The sequence below is a fragment of the Gastrolobium bilobum genome, unplaced genomic scaffold (assembly GCF_033153095.1).
Source record: "Gastrolobium bilobum isolate Gb01-03AN ecotype WA unplaced genomic scaffold, APGP_CSIRO_Gbil_v1 utg49266, whole genome shotgun sequence".
In the NCBI taxonomy this organism is placed as follows: Eukaryota; Viridiplantae; Streptophyta; class Magnoliopsida; order Fabales; family Fabaceae; genus Gastrolobium; species Gastrolobium bilobum.
The window spans coordinates 27,569-46,547 of record NW_026895527.1 but is presented as its reverse complement, the minus strand read 5'-3'; the positions used below and the strand labels follow the sequence as shown (position 1 = coordinate 46,547).

At 37.0% G+C, this 18,979-nt stretch overlaps 1 protein-coding gene across 1 annotated transcript; it reads right to left on the bottom strand.

The window, feature by feature from the left end:
• Positions 1 to 1,280: 1,280 nt before the first annotated feature.
• LOC133315427 (uncharacterized) lies at positions 1,281 to 17,454 on the bottom strand. Its single transcript, XM_061517060.1, has 4 exons — positions 17,318 to 17,454; positions 16,127 to 16,265; positions 11,097 to 11,234; positions 1,281 to 1,622 (listed from the first exon to the last, which is right to left on the bottom strand). The coding sequence occupies exons 2-4, from the start codon at positions 16,253 to 16,255 to the stop codon at positions 1,434 to 1,436; spliced, it is 456 nt and encodes a 151-aa protein (XP_061373044.1). The 5' UTR covers positions 16,256 to 16,265; positions 17,318 to 17,454; the 3' UTR covers positions 1,281 to 1,433.
• Between the last annotated feature and the right edge of the window lie 1,525 nt (positions 17,455 to 18,979).

The window sequence follows — 18,979 nt, the reverse complement described above, 5'->3', positions numbered from 1 at the left end:
GGTAGTAAATGAACTGAATAATTGAAAAATAAAGGGTATTGGTTCATTTTCCATATGTCAAATTTAGAGGAAGTATAAATATCTTTATCCTTGACTCACGCATGTTTAGATTAGTCTCATAATCAGCTCAAAGAGTCAAAGCTTGAAGAAATATCGGGAGGAACCAACCCGCTTCAAAAAGGTAATTAAGATTGAGTTAGCTTTAAAAAAAAGTCTATGAACTGCTTGTTTTGAATATAATTTTTTAATAAAAAATATTTTCAAAAAATATTTTTCTTGTGTATTTTAGAAGGGCTTCAAAAATAAAAAGAGTAAAGTATCTTTTGCATTCTCAACAAATATCACAGGAAGTGGATTCGTGATCTCTTTGAAATTCAAAATAAACTCATGTTTGTTCTTTTGAGGAACTAACACGGATCTTCTTTGAATTTTAAAAGAACCATAATTTTGACTAACTGAATTTATTTTGAATTTAAGAGGAATCACAAATCGATTTTTTTTTTTTAAATTAAAATAGATTTCTTAATTTTTTTTTAAAGACCCAAAAAATATTTTACTAAAATAACAACTAAAGCAACTGTGCTTTTCATGGCCCAGTACTGGTGGGGTAGGCTGCTAGCCACATGCAACTTTAAGCAACTGTTATTAAAACCGGATCGAACCTCTCGGTCCGACCGATTGGCCCGCAAATCCTTGTCATGGGCATGACCAATATAATAGCACTGCAGCATAAATATTTCACATGTAGCAACCAGTACTGGAAGTCAAACTCTTGTTATGGAAATGGGCATAATAGCACTTATAACTATGCTCTATTGTATTGTTGTTTAAGATACATCATTTAATATATTTATTATATAATTTAATATAAATTTAATTTAACAAGTTAAACTAATAATCCACCAATTGAATCAATAATTCACTGGCTTAAACCAATCACCTACTAATTGAATCAATGACATATTAACCCAATATCTCAACCGGATCCATCACCGGTTCAAAGGTAATAATATTGACAGTGTGCAGCTAAATTTCCCCTCTTACAAGTTACCACATCCATCGTGGACTGAAAACACTCCCATATTAAAGATCATACTTACAACCTGTTTGTAATGCAACCTTCCCACACTTCATCTGCTTGTTGTATCATATTAATGAAATACAAACATGAGAATCATCATTCAATAATCAAAGCTATGTTTGAAAAGTAGTGAAAGAAAACCCAATGACATGCATATTCAATTTGAAAATACCAATGTTTCATCCATAATTATTCCTTCAAGTCATTGATGAATCAAGATGCGCCAGCATTCTAGCTACAGGAATAAAGTATGCTATCTCTTGTAATCCATAATGAGTTACAGAATAATAATGTCTTGCACCAATTTTCATTTGCAACTTAAGTTAAATGTTTTGAAGAACAAAATAAGCTACTAGGGATCGTTGTCTCTAATGCCAAAGGAAGCTTTCAACTTATTGGTAAGAAGTGGTAGCATCTTAATGCTTTCTTGGATTGATTGGTCAGCACAAGAAACCAAATCATTCATAGCCCCAGTTTTCTGCTGGAGCTTAGCTGCCTCATACTTATCTTGACAAACCATCAGAGATCTATTCAACTTCTCCTGCACCATGTTGAAAACACTATTAGACCAAAGACGAAGGTATTAAGTATCAAAATGCTTCTAGTGGATATAGAACATGCTGGGGATGTCAGATACTCAATTAATACAAAAATGTGCGAATAATTCGGCCAATCAACTAGCAGAGCAAATGACCTAAGCAACTCAAACTGGACTCGAGTTAACTTTGACTTGATGTCAGTTTTCATGTTGATGTAATCTTGAGTTTTTAAAATGGGGATAAGGACAGAGTTATCATTCAAGAAAAAATAAATGTAAGAGTAAAATGCCCGCGGCAAGTAGAAAATTATAAAAGGCATTAACAACTCCAAAGCTTGATTTTCCTATGATATGGATAATGGCAGAACTTGGCCTGAAATTTGGAGGGTGGCAGAAACTTGAATCCTATTGATTGAAGCATAAAATGCATACAATAATGATGAGGTTAATATCTTTTTCCATTCTCAACAAAATAATAATCTAGGATTTTTTATTTTTTATTTTGGTTAAATAGGCTTGCCTTGACCCAGTTTGGGCCAATCAGTTTGATATGAAATCATTCATGAGACTTTGTCCAAGTGCTTAAGTTTTTGGAATAGTTGTTTCATGACGTGGTATTAAAGCCTCTATGACCATGTGATCTAGAATTTGAATCTTGTTGTCCCCATCCTTGTAAATTAAAGTTAAATTTCAACCCAAGATAGAATGCTCGTGCGAGTAGCAATATCCATACTAAAATACTATTGCGTGAGGAGGCGTTAAAGCCATTCGTGTGTAAAGCCCAACAACTTTTTCGGATAGTTGATTCATGAAATGACTTTTTGAGCCTAAAAAATATAGATAGGTCCAAAAAATTGGGAATGAAAAGGTTGAGCCACCTAGGTTTGGCCATTTTTGATACCTGTGTTGTTTTGGTGAAATCAAATGATGATTTCATCATTTTTGTGATGTAATACCTACCTCTACCACTGTCAGAAATCAGAATGCTCAGTCCCATGGTAATGCTCATTCTCAAACATGTGAATGGGAATGATCTATTCCTATTCCTATTCCTATTTCCATTACATTACCTCAAACCAAACAAGACATAAGGGAATCACCTAATGAAAAATACATAGGGGGCTGCATAACAACTTTATTGGATTGTGATGAAATTATTGGGATTTAGATAGAGATGGAAGAAAAGTGATAACAAACTCCGAATTATATAATATAAATATCACTTCCCATTAAATCCTGACTAGCATGAGTAGAGGTGAGGAAAATCTTTGTATACAACCTTACCCTTACATATTTGTAAAGAGACTGTATCTCAAATTTGAACTCATGACCTTTCAATCACAAAAAACAATTTTACTACTGCTCCAAGCTCGCCCTCTAGAAAATAATATAATATAATATTGATAATATGGTGTGTATTGATGTGCTATAAAATACAATGCACTAACCCTATTCATACTAAACTAAAGTCCTAAACCTAGTAAAATAAGGAAACAAAACATAAAATATAATGAAATATGGAAATCCCACCTAAAAGATCATCTAAGATACTCCAAAATATTATAAGATACAATAATAATATCGTGAGATATTTTCTAGATATTCTAACAAAGTGACATCTTGTTTGCATGTATGGTACTCTTTTTTATTTCTTTTATGTTTAGAAGGACAATCGTATTATGAAATTTACTTGTACCCCTTCAATTTACTCTTTAATATAATTTCTTCTTTCATTAATAGAACCTCCTAATTTAGAAACATTAGGAGTACCCTTTGAAATAATATCAATTTTTTTCCTTTGAAGAAATTTTTCTTGCAAAAATGTGAAACCCATTAGAGAGAGAAAACAAGGGTATGCAAGAGAGAGCGAGAGATAAACAAAGGGAGACAATGAAAAAATTGCATGTTGAAGTATACATAGATTCTAGCCAACACCTGTATTTATACTAAAGCAAAGAGTATATAAATGTACTAAAAAAAAAAACACTACCCGTTAAACCCGACTAGCGAGTGTGGGGCGGACGAAATCCTTGTACGTAGCCTTACCCTTATATAATTGCAAAGAGGTTATTTCCTGAATTCGAACCCATGACCTTTCAGTCCTAAAAGAACAGTTTTACCACGGCTCCGGTTAGCCCCCTTAGTATATAAATGTATAGTTGTCAATTAATCGACCCTCAATCAAATTCCAATTAGTCAGAAGAACCAGTCCCCAATTAATCACCCCTGATTTTAGGATCAACACTTTCTTGAGTCATAAGACTTACCTTAATCATTTTCAATAATATTAACATTCCCCCTAACTTACAAAACTTGGTTATGTCCTTGGCAGACAGCTCAAGAAGTCTTAAACTTTGATCTTTAGTGGCCACCTCAATCTTCCCCCTACTTATCCTCAGCACATGGGACAAATACATGACACAGCTCCTAAAGGTTCTGTACTTTTTTCCTTAGTGGCAAACATGAACTTCTCCCAACTGATCTTTACAACCTGGATCTCACATCATCCAACAAACCATAACTCCCAAGACAGATAAAACAATTTCTAAGGATCAAAGTTACCAGAAAATTGCAAAGAACCAAATCTGGAATGCACAAAACACTTGGTGATGACTGTTGCAACAACCAACTCCCTAGGTACGCAACAACCCGTTTGCACCAACCAACTCACTTGGTGATGCCTCAGACTTAACACAGAAAAAAGTGACAAGTCAGAAACTATAGTGGCCTTGCGCACTAATGACCTGAGATTTGCTTGTGTGCCTTGACCTGACTTCGTTGGTGCTGGTCTCAATGCAATTGGTACTATTTGCTTCAGAGTTATAGACAGTCAAAACCCCCCTGTTTGCACCAATCAACTCCAAGAACAATTGTATGCCTCAGACTTAACCCAGAAAAAAAAAGTGACAAGTCAGAAACTGTAGCGGCCTTGCACACTAATGACCTGAAATTTGCTTGTGTGTCTTGACCTGGACTTCCAAAGATGGTGGTTTCGTCGGTGCTGGTCTCAATGCAATTGGTACTGTTTGCTTCAAAGTTATAGACAGTCAAAACCATACTTGTTAGTACCGCACAATACACGATATGTATCATGCGATACGATACGATACAAAAGCTGAGTGATACGAATCAATTGCCTATATCAGAATTACTTGAAAAATGGAAGGAAAATATATTATTGAATTGTTATTACAATTGTACAAAGGGTTCTTTATTTAAAGAGACTAACTGACCTATTAGGCTAAGCTCAAAAGAAGATTCTAGAATACAACAATAAATAATAAATAAAATAATAATTATTTACAACCCTCTTCCTCAAACTGGGAAATAGATATTTATCATTCCTAGCTTGCTAGTAGTTCTTGAAATCTATCTGGAGAAAGTCCCTTTGTCAAAACATCAGCTAATTGACGCCCAGAGGGAATAAATGGAGTGACGATTAACCCGCTATCAAGTTTCTCTTTTATAAAATGGTGATCGACCTTGTTCAGATATATAGTCCCACATTGGTTGTATGTGCAACTAATGTGGCCTTTATAAGGCCTTGGGCACTCCCACCCTTTGAGCTAGCTTTTGGGGTGGTGTATCCCAAGGTTCTTTACATGGTATCAGAGCCTCGCCGCCCCCCACTTTCTCTTGTGGCGTTTCTTAGCACAGGTAGGCTGGGCCTGTTGCATTGTCCACTCTTCAAGCCCAATGGGCTCTCGTGTGAGGGGGCGTGTTGAGATATATAGTCCCACATTGGTTGTATGTGCAACTCTTGTGGAGTTTATAAGGCCTTGGGCACTCCCACCCTTTGAGCTAGCTTTTGGGGTGGTGTATCCCAAGGTTCTTTACATGGTATCAGAGCCTCACCGCCCCCCACTTTCTCTTGTGGCGTTTCTTAGCACAGGTAGGCTGGGCCTGTTGCATTGTCCACTCTTCAAGCCCAATGGGCTCTTGTGTGAGGGGGCATGTTGAGATATATAGTCCCACATTGGTTGTATGTGCAACTAATGTGGCCTTTATAAGGCCTTGGGAATTCCCACCCTTTGAGCTAGCTTTTGGGGTGGTGTATCCCAAGGTTCTTTACAGACCTCAATATGCTTAGTCTGATCATGTTGAACTGGATTATGAGGTATACAAATGGCGAACTTCTTATCACATAGCAGCTTCATGGGTCCTTCTCATCTTATTTTGAGATCATCAAATATAATTTTTAACCATAATAGTTCACAATCCCTTGAGTCATAGCTCGAAATTCAGCCTTTGCACTTGACCTGACAACCACATCTTGTTTCTTACTCCTCCACGTTACTAAGTTACTACAAAGAAACATACAATAACCAGTGGTAGATCAACAGTCATTCACGGATCCAGCATAATCGGTATCAGTATAAACTTCTAAAGAGATATTACCATCACGTCGAAATAACAGTCCTATACCTGAAGTGGCTTTAAGATACTGAAGAATTCTCTCCACTGCCTGTATGTGTTTTTCTTTTGGATAATGCATAAACTGAATGACAACACTAACAGCATAATCTAGGTCTAGTCTAGTATGAGCTAGATATATCAGTCTCCCAACTATCCGTTGATATTGTCTTTTATCAACTGGAGGACTCTCATTTTCATAACATATCTTGTGATTCTGCTCAATAGGAGTACTAGAGGGTTTACATCCAAGCTTTCCTATTTCTTTAAGAAGATCAAGGACATATTTCCTCTGGCTGATAAAAATTCCTTCCTTTGAATGAGCTACCTCTATCCCTGGAAAAAATCTCAATCTCCCAAGGTCTTTAACTTCAAATTCAAAGGCTAGTCGTGCTTGTAGAATATGTCTTTCTGCAATATCATCACCCGATATAATAATATTATCAACATACACAAAGAGCATAGTGAGCTTCCCATCTTGGGAGTGCTTAAAGAAAAGTGTGTGATCTCCTTGACTTTGTTTGTATCATAAGGTTATCATAACCTTAAAAAATCTTCCAAACCAGGCACGAGGAGACTGCTTCAATCCATACAAGGCCTTATTTAACCTACAAATTTTATTTTCTTCATCCAAAGAGTCAAAGCCAGGTGGGATTTCCATGTAGACCTCTTCTTCTAACTCACCGTTAAGGAAAGCATTCTTCACATCAAATTGATTTATATCCCAGTTGTAATGGGTAGCAAGAGACAACAAGGCTCTCACAGTATTAATCTTTGCAATTGGGGCAAAAGTTTCTTCATAATCAATGTCATAGGTCCGAGTATAACCCTTGGCTACTAACCGAGGCTTATATCTCTCTAGAGTACCATCAGAATTATACTTTAGGGCATAAACCCATTTGCACCCGACTGCTTTCTTTCCATTAGGTTTATCAACAACCTCCCATATTTTATTTTTCTCCAAGGCATTCATCTCCTCTTGCATGGCTAAAGCCCAATTCTCATTTTTTAATGCTTCATGGACTAATTTTGGGATTGAAATAGAACAAAGCTTTTGTGTTACACAAAAAGGTTAGTAGAAGAGATAAAATAAGATATAGGGTGTTGGATACAAGATCTTTTTCCTTTTCTAAGGGCAATGGGTAAGTCATCAGAAGCACTAATATTAGGTTCAGAAACAAGAGGTTCAAAACTTACCAGTGGTTTAAACGATTGAGGATGCTGGTGAAGTAGTATGTGCTATTTTCTCCTGTGATATACCAAATCAAGTGTCACGATCTTCCGTATTTCTGGTATATTGGATGAATCAGACACAGGAGGATTAGAAACAAGACGAAAATATGTAGAAAGTGATATAGGAGTAGACATGGAAGATCCAGACTCAAAGAAGGAAGGTGATGGATCTGCTGAGGAGCTGCTAGAACTGCTCTCCCCCTGAAGATGAGGACTTGGGAAAAAAGGCTCAGATTCATGAAAGGTGACATTCATAGAAACAAAAAATTTCCGACTGGCAGGATGATAACACTTGTAACCTTTCTTATCAGGAGCATAACCAAGGAAGACACATTTGAGAGCCCTAAGATCTAACTTACTGCGATGATGTTTATGAATATGAACAAAGACAACACACCCAAACACTCATGGCTGAAGACTTTGCATAGTGGGAACAGAGGAAAAGAATGAAGTCATTGAGTGAATAAGACTTACATTATTAAGAAGGCTGCAGTAAGAATGGCATCTCCCCAGCAGCAATTGGATACATGTGTTTAAAAAAGTAAGGCACGAGCAACTTCAAGAAGATGACGATTCTTCCACTCGGCAACCCCATATTGTTGAGGGGGGATCTATACAAGTAAGTTCATGAATCATGCCCTGATCTTGAATAAAATGGGAAAGACGTTGATTGACATATTATGTACCTTGTCAGACCTTAGTTTTTTAATTCGTTTACCAAATTGGGTCTCGATCATTTTATAAAATTGAAAGAATAATTGTGGTACCTCGAACTTTTCATGCATTAAGTAAATCCAGGTTACACGAGTGCAATCATCAATAAAAAAACAAACCATTTATTACCAGAAGCATTAGGAATTTTAGAAGGACCCCAAACATCAGAATGAATAAGATCAAAAGGTTCAACACTTTTAATGGTACTAGAAGGAAAAGACACACGATGTTGTTTTGCAAATTCATAAACATCACAATGAAAAGACTCAACAGACTTAGACAAAAATAACGATGAAAATAAAGAATTAAGCAAACTAAATGGAGGATGCCCCAAGCGTTGATGATAAAGCCAAATCAAAGAATCAGTAGTGGACTGGCCATGAGTCAGCAAAAGGTGATACTTAACATCTTCTGTGGAAGATTCTGGAACCAAATAGTACAGCTCACCCCGCTCCTTAGCACCCCCAATCGTCTTCTCTATGGTGAGATCCTAAAAAACAGTGAGTAGGAAAAAAGGTTACAGTGCAATTCAAATCTTTGGTAATTTTATAGATAGAAAGAATATTAGTGGAGAGTTTGGGAACATGAAGAGCATTTTGGAGAAGTAAGGAAGACTATAAGAATATGTTACCAGAACCCGCAACTGATGTGTGTGAGCCATCAGTTAGGGTTATTGTATGGGTGCCAACAATAGTGTTATAAGAAAGAAAGGAGTCAGCACAACAAGTCATATGATCAATAGCACCAGAATCGATAATCCAAGAATGCTTAAAATCAGCACAAGAAGCAAGAAAAGAATGAGTAGTAGAGCTCATACCAGTCATAGCCAAAGCACTAGTACCAGATGTCTTACTCAGAGAATCAAGTATAGTCCGAATCTGCTCCAACTCATCTTGGCGTATAAAAGTAAATTCCGAAGATGCAGATTGTGTCTCATTAGGAGCAGTAATCACATCAGAGGGAACTAAATGAGCTTGACCACGCATTTTTGCCATCTTGTCCAAGACATTTTGCTTTCCATGGAGGCGAAAGCATAGATCCTTGATATGACCTGCCCTTCTACAATAGGAACACCGGCGATCATCTTTCTTGGATCTGGAGGATGCACCATCACCAGATTTGGTGAAGGAACCCCCTTGAGAAGAGCCATTCCTTTTTGCTGAGATCATAGCAGACCCATCAATGGGTCTAGAAACAGCAACTGCCTCAGAGGATGATAGCATAGCAGACTTATCTGATGTGTTGGGGTGCATCATAACTCCCCGACGGGTCTCCTCACCCCAAACAGTATTGAAAACAGCAGAAAGGGATGGTAATGTGTCTTTGCCAAGTATCTGAACCCGAATAGGATCGTATTCGGAATTTAACCCAGCAAGAAAACCAAAAATACGCTCATTTTCCACCTCTTTGGCTAAGGCAGTAGCATCCGCAGTACATTGCATCTTCAAACTCTGAAATTGGTCAAGCTCAGTCCATAATTCCTTCATAACACCATAATAAGCTGTCACAGATAAGGAGTCCTGTTTAGTAGAAAAGATTTTATTGCGCAATTCATAAAGCGCAGCCATATCTTGTTTCAAGGAGTAGGTTGAGCGGACAGTTTCCCAAATCTCCCTAGCAGAAGACAAAAACATGCAGTGACGACCCACTTCAAGAGTCATTGAGCTCCATAACCAAGTCATAATAAGGGAATCCTCAATATCCCAGATAGCAAATTTAGGATCAGAGGTTGCAGGAGCAGGGCCATCAAGATGAGCAATCTTATTGCGACTCTTGATGGTAGTGCGAATAAGCCGAGACCATAATAAATAATTTGACCCATCAAGTCGATAACTCTGATGTAGAGAAGGAAGATCATTAGGACCAAGCGGCGCCGCAACAGGCTGTGCAACAGTCAAATCATGTAGAGAAGGAAGATCATTAGGACCAAGCCGGGCCGCAACAGGCTGTGCAACAGTCAAATCATCATCAGAGTTGGCCATAATGCGAAAAATAGATCAAAAACAGCAATAAGAGGCACACAAAAAAACACACATAAACACACCCAAACACTTCAGACTCAGGCGGTGAATAGTGCGCGATGAACAGTAATGCGATGAATAGTACATGATGAACGGTAACGTCTGTACACTGATAGATCGGGGGGGGGGGGGGGGTCAAACAAAAGTCCTCTCAGTCCTCGAAATTTTTTTCTGTAGCGACCAGAGGCAAACAAATAGGGTTTCGCTCTAAAGACAGCAGTTGCGGAAGCAGAGCTCTCATAATCGAGAGCTCTGATACCAACTTGAAAAATGGAAGGAAAATATATTATTGAATTGTTATTACAACTGTACAAAGGGTTCTCTATTTAAAGAGACTAACTGACCTATCGAGCTAAGCCCAAAAGAAGATTCTAGAATACAACAATAAATAATATATAAAACAATAATTATTTACAACAGAATTGTTCTTGTATAAAACCATGAATCGTTGTATCGTACGATTCAGTATCGAATCATATATCGTATCATAATTTACAATTCGAAAATCAAACCAAAATTTGGGATTTTCAACCTGGAAAAAATTCTGAAAAGAACCCTTTTAACACAATAGTCAAGTCAGATAGTTGATTTGACAAACAGAGAAGTGACTAACAATGTCAACAAACTAAAGGCAAGAAAAGAAAAGTGGATGACTAATTATTTTGGTAACTAAACTAGAAGAGGAAACAACAAATTAGAAAACTCTAACCCATACAACTTAAACAATGGTTAGTTCAAATCACAATGGATGGCACTACTCTTATACCATGTTAAAATTTATTACAGAAAGAAAATAAAAGTGTGTCGGAGTTGGGGAGCGAAAGAGAGGCAGCGAAAAGGAGACAATAGAAAAGGCTGAAGGCCAAAATATACAGGAACTATAGGGAAGAGTATACAATTCTATAATTGTCAATCAATCACCAAGAACCAATCCCCAATTGATCATCCGTGATTCGAGGGTCAAGGCTTTCTTTAATTCATAAGACCTTCCTTAATAATTTTATACATTCTTAGCAAATTTAAAGAAGTAATAACCAATAATAAAATAAATAAAAAGAGAGAAATAATATGATTACAGAATTACAGGGTAGGTTACCTGAAACTTTGCCATCTCATTATCAAACGTCTGTTGCACATTAGAAAGAGGAATACTGCAATTTTCAACGCAATTGCTTATCTCTTCCTGCCTTCTGCTTCTATCAAAGCACTCATATGCACATTTAAAATAGGCTTTCTGCAATTATTCAATCAAACAATCAACTATACGGAATTGAAACTCTGATTCTTCCACAAAAGTACTTGCTACATACTCCCATTGTATGCAAAACTAATATCGATCTACTATAAATCCATTTGGTGGGAAAGAAAATATAGGACTTACGGTACAGAAAGTCTAAACCTTCACTACCAAGAAATATAAAAACCATGCCGTGTAATATTTTGCATTTATGACTTATAAGAACAAAGGAATATCATTAGTACAATTAAATGTAAAAGAATACGTTGTGTATTGATCTGTGTCAGGGAGTTACAATATATAGAGACCCTAATGGGCTTAAGTGTAAGGCCCAAACCTAATCCAAACCTAATCCTAATACAGTCATAATACAGTCAGACTATTTACGGATAAGACAGAATCCAATCATATCTAATCAAATCTAATCATATCATATCTAATATTCTAACACTTCCCCTCAAGCTGGTGCGTATATATTATGAGCACCAAGCTTGTTACAAATGTATTCAACCCGAGGACCTCTAAGAGCTTTAGTGAAAACATCTGCTAGTTGATTAGACGAGTTGACAAAAGCTGTCTTGATTTCTCCTGACTGAATCTTTTCCCGAATGAAGTGACAATCAATCTCTATATGTTTGGTCCTCTCATGAAAAACAGGATTAGAGGATATATGTAGCGCAGCTTGATTATCACAGATGAGTGTCATGGGTTGTTTCTGTTCACAAAGATGAAGCTCCTGAATCAACTGCTTTAACCAAATCAACTCACAGGTAGTATTTGCCATTGCACGATACTCAGCTTCTGCACTAGATCGGGAAACAACAGGTTGTTTCTTGCTTTTCCATGAGATTAAGTTTCCTCCGAAGAAGACACAATAACCAGAAGTAGAGCGTCTGTCCGAGGGTGATCCTGCCCAATCGGCATCTGAGTAACCACAAATTTCTGTATTTCCCTGATCCGAATACAACAAACCTTTTCCTGGTGCTCCTTTGATGTATCGGAGGATCCTCACAGCAGCATCCCAATGTGAATCACAAGGGGAATCAAGCAACTGACTAGCCGTACTGACAGCGAAAGAAATATCTGGCCTAGTCACAGTAAGATAATTGAGCTTCCCAATTAGCCTCCGATAACGTCCAGGATCAGAGAACGGCTCCCCCTGTCCGGGTAATAATTTGACATTAGGATCCATAGGTGTATCAACTGGTTTACTCCCCAACATACCAGTTTCTTCTAGGATATCCAAGGCATATTTCCTTTGACAAATAGAAATGCCCTGTCTTGATTGCGCCACCTCAATTCCCAAGAAGTAACGCAGCTTCCCAAGGTCCTTTGTTTTAAATGTACTAAACAAATGCTGTTTTAACTGACGAATTCCGTCTTGATCACTTCCGGTGAGAATGATGTCGTCAACATAGACTAACAAATAGATACACTTATCAGGAGATGTAATCCTATAAAACACAGAATGGTCAACTTTACTGCGGATTAAGCCAAACGCCTGAACAACAGAACTGAAACGACTGAACCATGCTCGAGGAGACTGCTTGAGACCATATAAGGATTTCCGAAGACGACACACCTTTCCAGACTCCCCCTGAGCAACAAAACCAGGTGGTTGCTCCATGTAAACTTCTTCTTGTAAATCACCGTGAAGAAAGGCATTTTTGATGTCAAGTTGAAGGAGTGGCCAGTGACGAACAGCAGCAAGGGCAAGAAAGAGGCGGACTGACGCCATCTTAGCGACCGGAGAAAATGTATTGCTATAATCAAGGCCAAAGATTTGAGTAAAACCCTTGGCAACTAAACGTGCCTTGAGACGATCAATATGGCCATCAGGTCCAACTTTCACAGTAAAAACCCAGCGACAACCAACTATAGACTTCTCTGGAGGAGCAGAAACAAGGTCCCAAGTGCCGTTGGAATGAAGTGCAGTCATCTCATCAAGCATTGCTTGACGCCACCCTGGATGGGAAAGTGCTTCACCTGTGGTCTTAGGAATAGAAATAGAAGAAAGACTAGAAACAAAGGTGAAATGAGGTGAAGAAAGACGGTCATAACTCAAAAAGGTATAAAGAGGATAAGGGTTACGAGTAGTACGTGTACATTTTCTTTGAGCAATGGGAAGAGTCTCTGATGAAGGATCCGGAGGGGAAGAAGCAACAGCAGTGGGCGATGAGTCAGCAAGAGTCGAGTCGACAGGAGGCACAGTTTTGCGACGCTGATAGGTGAGAAGTGGACGGTCCTCAGGTATAGAAGCAATAGGTTGCTCATCTGGAATAGAAGCACCTGCAGCTGGCAAAGACAAGTCAAGAAAAGGGACAGGAAGTACATGATCAACCTGTGACATCTGAGATGGGATAGAATTAAAGGGTTGTTGATCAAGAAAAGTGACATCAGCGGAAACTAAGTAACGCTTAAGGTCGGGAGAATAACAACGATAACCCTTTTGAAGACGAGAATAACCAAGAAAGATACACTGAAAGGCTTTGGATGTTAACTTATCCTTACCAGGAGTGAGATCATGAACAAAACAAGTACAACCAAAGACATGTGGAGTTAGAGGATAAAGAGGAACATCTGGAAGCAATAGATTATGAGGAATGTCATTGTGGAGCACAGATGAAGGCATGTGATTGATGAGAAAACAAGAGATGAGTACAGCATCTGCCCAGAAGTGAAGAGGAACCTGCATATGAATAAGAAGGGTACGGGCAGTTTCAATGAGATGTCTGTTTTTACGTTCAGCCACCCCATTTTGTTGTGGAGTGTGAGGACAAGTAGTTTGATGTAAAGTACCTTGTGTGGCCAAGAAATTAGAAAAATCAATAGAAACATATTCCTTAGCATTATCACTACGTAGAATACGAATAGAAACACCAAATTGAGTATGGATCTCAGTAGAAAACTTTTTATAAATGGAAAATAACTCAGAACGATTTTTCATTAAATAGGTCCAAGTGCAACGGGAAAAATCATCAATAAAGGTAACGAAATACCGAAAACCTAAGACAGACAAGGTACGACTTGGACCCCAGATATCTGAATGAACAAGAGAAAAAGGGGCATCAGCTCGTTTATTGACTCGACTGGCAAAAGAGGAGCGTGTATGCTTCCCTTGTTGACATGACACACAATCTAAAGACTGAAGACCGGACAAAAGAGGAACCATTTTCTGCAACTTTGAAAGACTTGGATGACCAAGGCGACTGTGGATAAGTTGTGGACATTCTGTGAGAGAGCATGCTACTGAAGGACGAGGCACATCCAGATAATAAAGCCCCCGTGACTCACGACCCACTCCAATCATTTTTCCCGTACCCGGATCCTGCACAGAAACAGAATGGTTAGAGAAAGTAATGGTGCAAGTGAGGGAGTGGATCAACTTACTAATAGAAATTAAGTTATAAGGGATGCCAGGAATGTAATAGACAGATGTCAGGGCCAAGGTAGAGGTCGAACGAGCTTGTCCAATCCCACAAACTGGGCTTTGGTTCCATCCGCAAGGGTAAAAGACGGTAAATGATCAGAATAAGTAAGAGATGTAAAGAGTTCCTTATTACCACAGAGATGATCGGTAGCACCGGAGTCAAATATCCAAGTGATGTAGAATGAGAAACACAAGCAACGGGATTACCAGTATAAGGCTGAGACTGAGGAGAAGCCTTCCTGAGAGGGGTTTGGAGTGCAGCACAGTCTGAACCTGAACCAAATGATGCTTTGTCTGACTGAGCTATATTTGCAACAATAGAAGGAGAGTTAACCTCCGAGAGATCAGGAGATGCTGCTGCCATTTAAAGATAAAATATAAAAGCCGTAAACGAAGGCAAACGATATCCAATCAAGAAGAACCACGCGTCTAAGGTCAGACCCACAGAGAAACAATCACAGATCCAGAAAGGGGAGGAGAAGGCGAGCTTCTCTGTCCAAGACCGGCCGGAAAAAGGCGCCGGAATAGTGCTCACGCGCCGGCAGAAGGTGGCGCGTGAAGCCCACGCGCAGTGAAGACAGGTGGCGCGTGACGGCGCGTGGGAGATGCGTTGCTGACCGGACCACCACAGACCTGGTCGCCGGGAAGAAAGGGTCCTGATCGCGTGAAGTTTGGTCGGAAAAGTCGCCGGAAAAAGTCTCCGGTTGCCTGAACAGTGATTCTGACGGCGGGCGGTGGTTCCGGTGGCTGTCGGAGGTGCTGACGCGTTTGGAAAAATCACTCAGAGGCTGTTTACAGCCCTAGAAGGCTTGCCGGAAGGACGCACGGCAAGAAAGAGGACTCCTAAGCAGTGGGCTTAGGTTTTTAAAGCAAAAAACAAGGTTTCTGAGCGGAAGCGAGGGTTCCTAGAACGAAAGAGCTCTGATACCAAATTAAATGTAAAAGAATACGTTGTGTATTGATCTGTGTCAGGGAGTTACAATATATAGAGACCCTAATGGGCTTAAGTGTAAGGCCCAAACCTAATCCAAACCTAATCCTAATACAGTCAGAATACAGTCAGACTAGTTGTGTATTGATCTGTGTCAGGGAGTTACAATATATAGAGACCCTAATGGGCTTAAGTGTAAGGCCCAAACCTAATCCAAACCTAATCCTAATACAGTCAGAATACAGTCAGACTATTTACGGATAAGACAGAATCCAATCATATCTAATCAAATCTAATCATATCATATCTAATATTCTAACAAGTACAATCATTTGAAATAAAACCAGAAACAAAGAAATAATGTGGGACAAAAAATCAGCTAGCCAGATACAACTTTCTAGGTCCCAATTCCCATATTGTTTCTAGTCATCAAGCCATAAAACCATCGAATTTTCCGATGAAAGACAAAGTACTGCACCAAAAGTCAAAACAACCATTGAAGTACTTATGACAGAGACCAGAAAGAACCTGGAGAGTAAAATTGACATGGTCTTGGACAGGAGCAAGATTAGTTTGAGCAGCTACATTCACTTCATCGAGTTTCTGCCTCAGTCTCTGTGAAGCAATTTGCTCCTCAGCTGCTGCAAAGTGATCCATCTGATACTCACTGTCAACAATGGGCATCATTAGTTTTGAGTATCAAAATCTAGTTGATCTGGTTTGATTACATCCCAAACTATTTCATTTTCAATTGATATGGTTTCATTTCTCACAAAATTGTCAGCTTGTGTTGACATTGTTTCGTCTTTCCAAGACATTGTGAAGGAAATGGTGAAAACAACATTTTGTTGTTTTCAACATTTCCTATGCAAAGGCTTAAAAACAGGGAACAAAATGAAACAAGGAGGCATTTTTGTAGCTATTAGTGAAGACATATCAACTGAAAAAGTAAACAAAATAAATCAAACACTACCTAACTTTGCTTTTCTCATTTTTTTCTCCAATGTCCCCATAATCTTTCCTTCACTTCATCAGCATAAATTTTTGACATGTATTTATTTCTTTTTCACTCACCTAATCAGCATAAATTTTTACATACAGCAATGACTAGTCCTTTTCAAAGGATGAAGCACTTTCACTGACAAAAGAACAAAAAAAAAAAAAAAAAAAGGAAACATACCAGTGATTGGTAAAAACAACAAAGATAGAGGGACAACATGTGATGAAAAAAATTAAAATCCGAACCCAAAAAATAACCCCTGAACAAGGAATCAAGCTAGATATTATTATTTTATTTTTTTTCCATTTCTCTTATGTTTCAACAATGATGATGATTGATTTGGCACTATAAGGTTCCAGCAATAGATAAGATAAAAAGCTCACAGAGGTTCTAATAAATAAGAAATTTAAAAAATAAAAAAGGGGAAGAAGCAACACCTTCAAAACTGAAATACCATACAAAAACAATTTTTTTAAAGAATCACAAATTTTTTTTATTTTTTTGAAATTTTTTATTTTCCATACTAATAATAATAGAACCCAACAAATAGAAAACCAAAATTAGGGGCAAACAAGAAATCAAGGAACCCAGAATCAGAAGATAACGTTTACGAATCTTATTCTGAACTCAACAGAAAGAGACGCAATGCGACTCTCATAGAGAAATAGTTGAAGCAAAACCCACAAATGAAGAATGAAGCAAAACGTTATTCTACTCACCTTGTAATGTGTGATATCAAATTTTCTTTGAAAACTCTCAATTTTATCGTCGCTATTGAACTCTGCTGCGTCTTCTGGCCCCTTTCCCCCTTCTTTACGATACCATTTGAGAAGGTTTAAGGGTTTAAGAATTTAAGGGTTTTCTAAAAAAGTAAATAAATAAATAATGGGAAAATTATTTGTATATAATATCTGTTTGGATCCTCTCTCTTTTTTAAGCTATAAGTTACTTATAAACATAAGTTAGGTCAAATATATTTTGAGAAAAGCTCTTATAATGAAAAACTCTTTTTTTATAATGAAGGAAAAAGCTGAAAACTAAAATCGCCTAGGAAGAGCTTTTTTTTAAGCTCTTATCTGTTTTTCTTGAATTGTGTGTTTTTTTAAAACGAAAAGTGATTAAGATAGAGAGAGATAATCTTCTTGGAATATGTGATTTTAAGTAAATTTTAAGCTAAAATTTTTATGTAATTTTCAAACAGCTTTTAGAGCCTGTTTGGATCCTCTTATTTTTAAGCTAGAAGCTACTTATAAGATAAAGCTAAAATAAAGAGCTTAAAAAGAAAAGCTAAAAGCTGTTTGGAAATTACAAAAAAAAATTAGCTTAAAAATTACTTAAAAGCACATATTTCAAGAAAATTATCTCTTTTTCTATCTTTATCACTCTTCATTTAAAAAAAAAGTACATAATTCAAGAAAAACAGATAAGAGCTTAAAAAAAAGCTCCTCCTAGGAGCTTTTAATTTTCAGCTTTTTCTTCATTATAAAAAAAGGAGCTTTTCGTTATAAGAGCTTTTTCCAAAACCTGTTTGGCCTAGCTTATGCTTATAAGTAGCTTCTAGCTAAAAAATAAGAGGATCCAAACAGGCACTTAGTTTCTTTATTTAAGCTCTTTTTTTTAGCTTTAGCTTATAAGTAGCTTCTAGCTTAAAAATAAGAGAATCCAAACAAACTCATAATTTTATGTCATTTTAGATCTTAATCGTTGATTTTCTTCAATTAACAATTAGAATTTATTGGGTCAAATTTATTAATTAATTAATAATTTATAATAAAACTCAATAAATTCTAACCGTTAGTTGCTGAAATCAATGATTAGAATCTAAAATGATATAAAATTATATTTTTTTAAAAGAATAAATATTTTTTCCATAAGTAAAATGGTGTTGTTTTTATTTTATTTTGTTTTCCCCTAAGACTCGTTGGAAAAGATATTTTTGTCTAAAATTTGATCCAATGGAAATATTTTTATTGTATGTGGTAGAATTGTCTTGTATATCTTTTTTTAATGTATCCAGCACAATATTTTATGCAATAATTTCATTAATAAAAAAAAATATGTTCGTTTCTTATCATTGTTCCATGCATATTCAATAACTCACATGATTAAAAAAATTAAAATCATTTTATATAAATAAAATTAATTGAAATTGTAACTTACACTATTATAAAATAGTTTTAATAGTTTACCAAAAAATAATAGTTTTAATATTGAAATGTGTAATTTTACTTACACAATTTGCATAGCTATTTAAAGTAAAACAATAATTTATCAGCATGTGATTGATTTAATTCATAAAAATTGTTCAGACCTAGTTTTCATTATCTAATTAAAATTTACTAATCATTTCAGTTTTTGATTATTGAATTATTTGTTTTGTT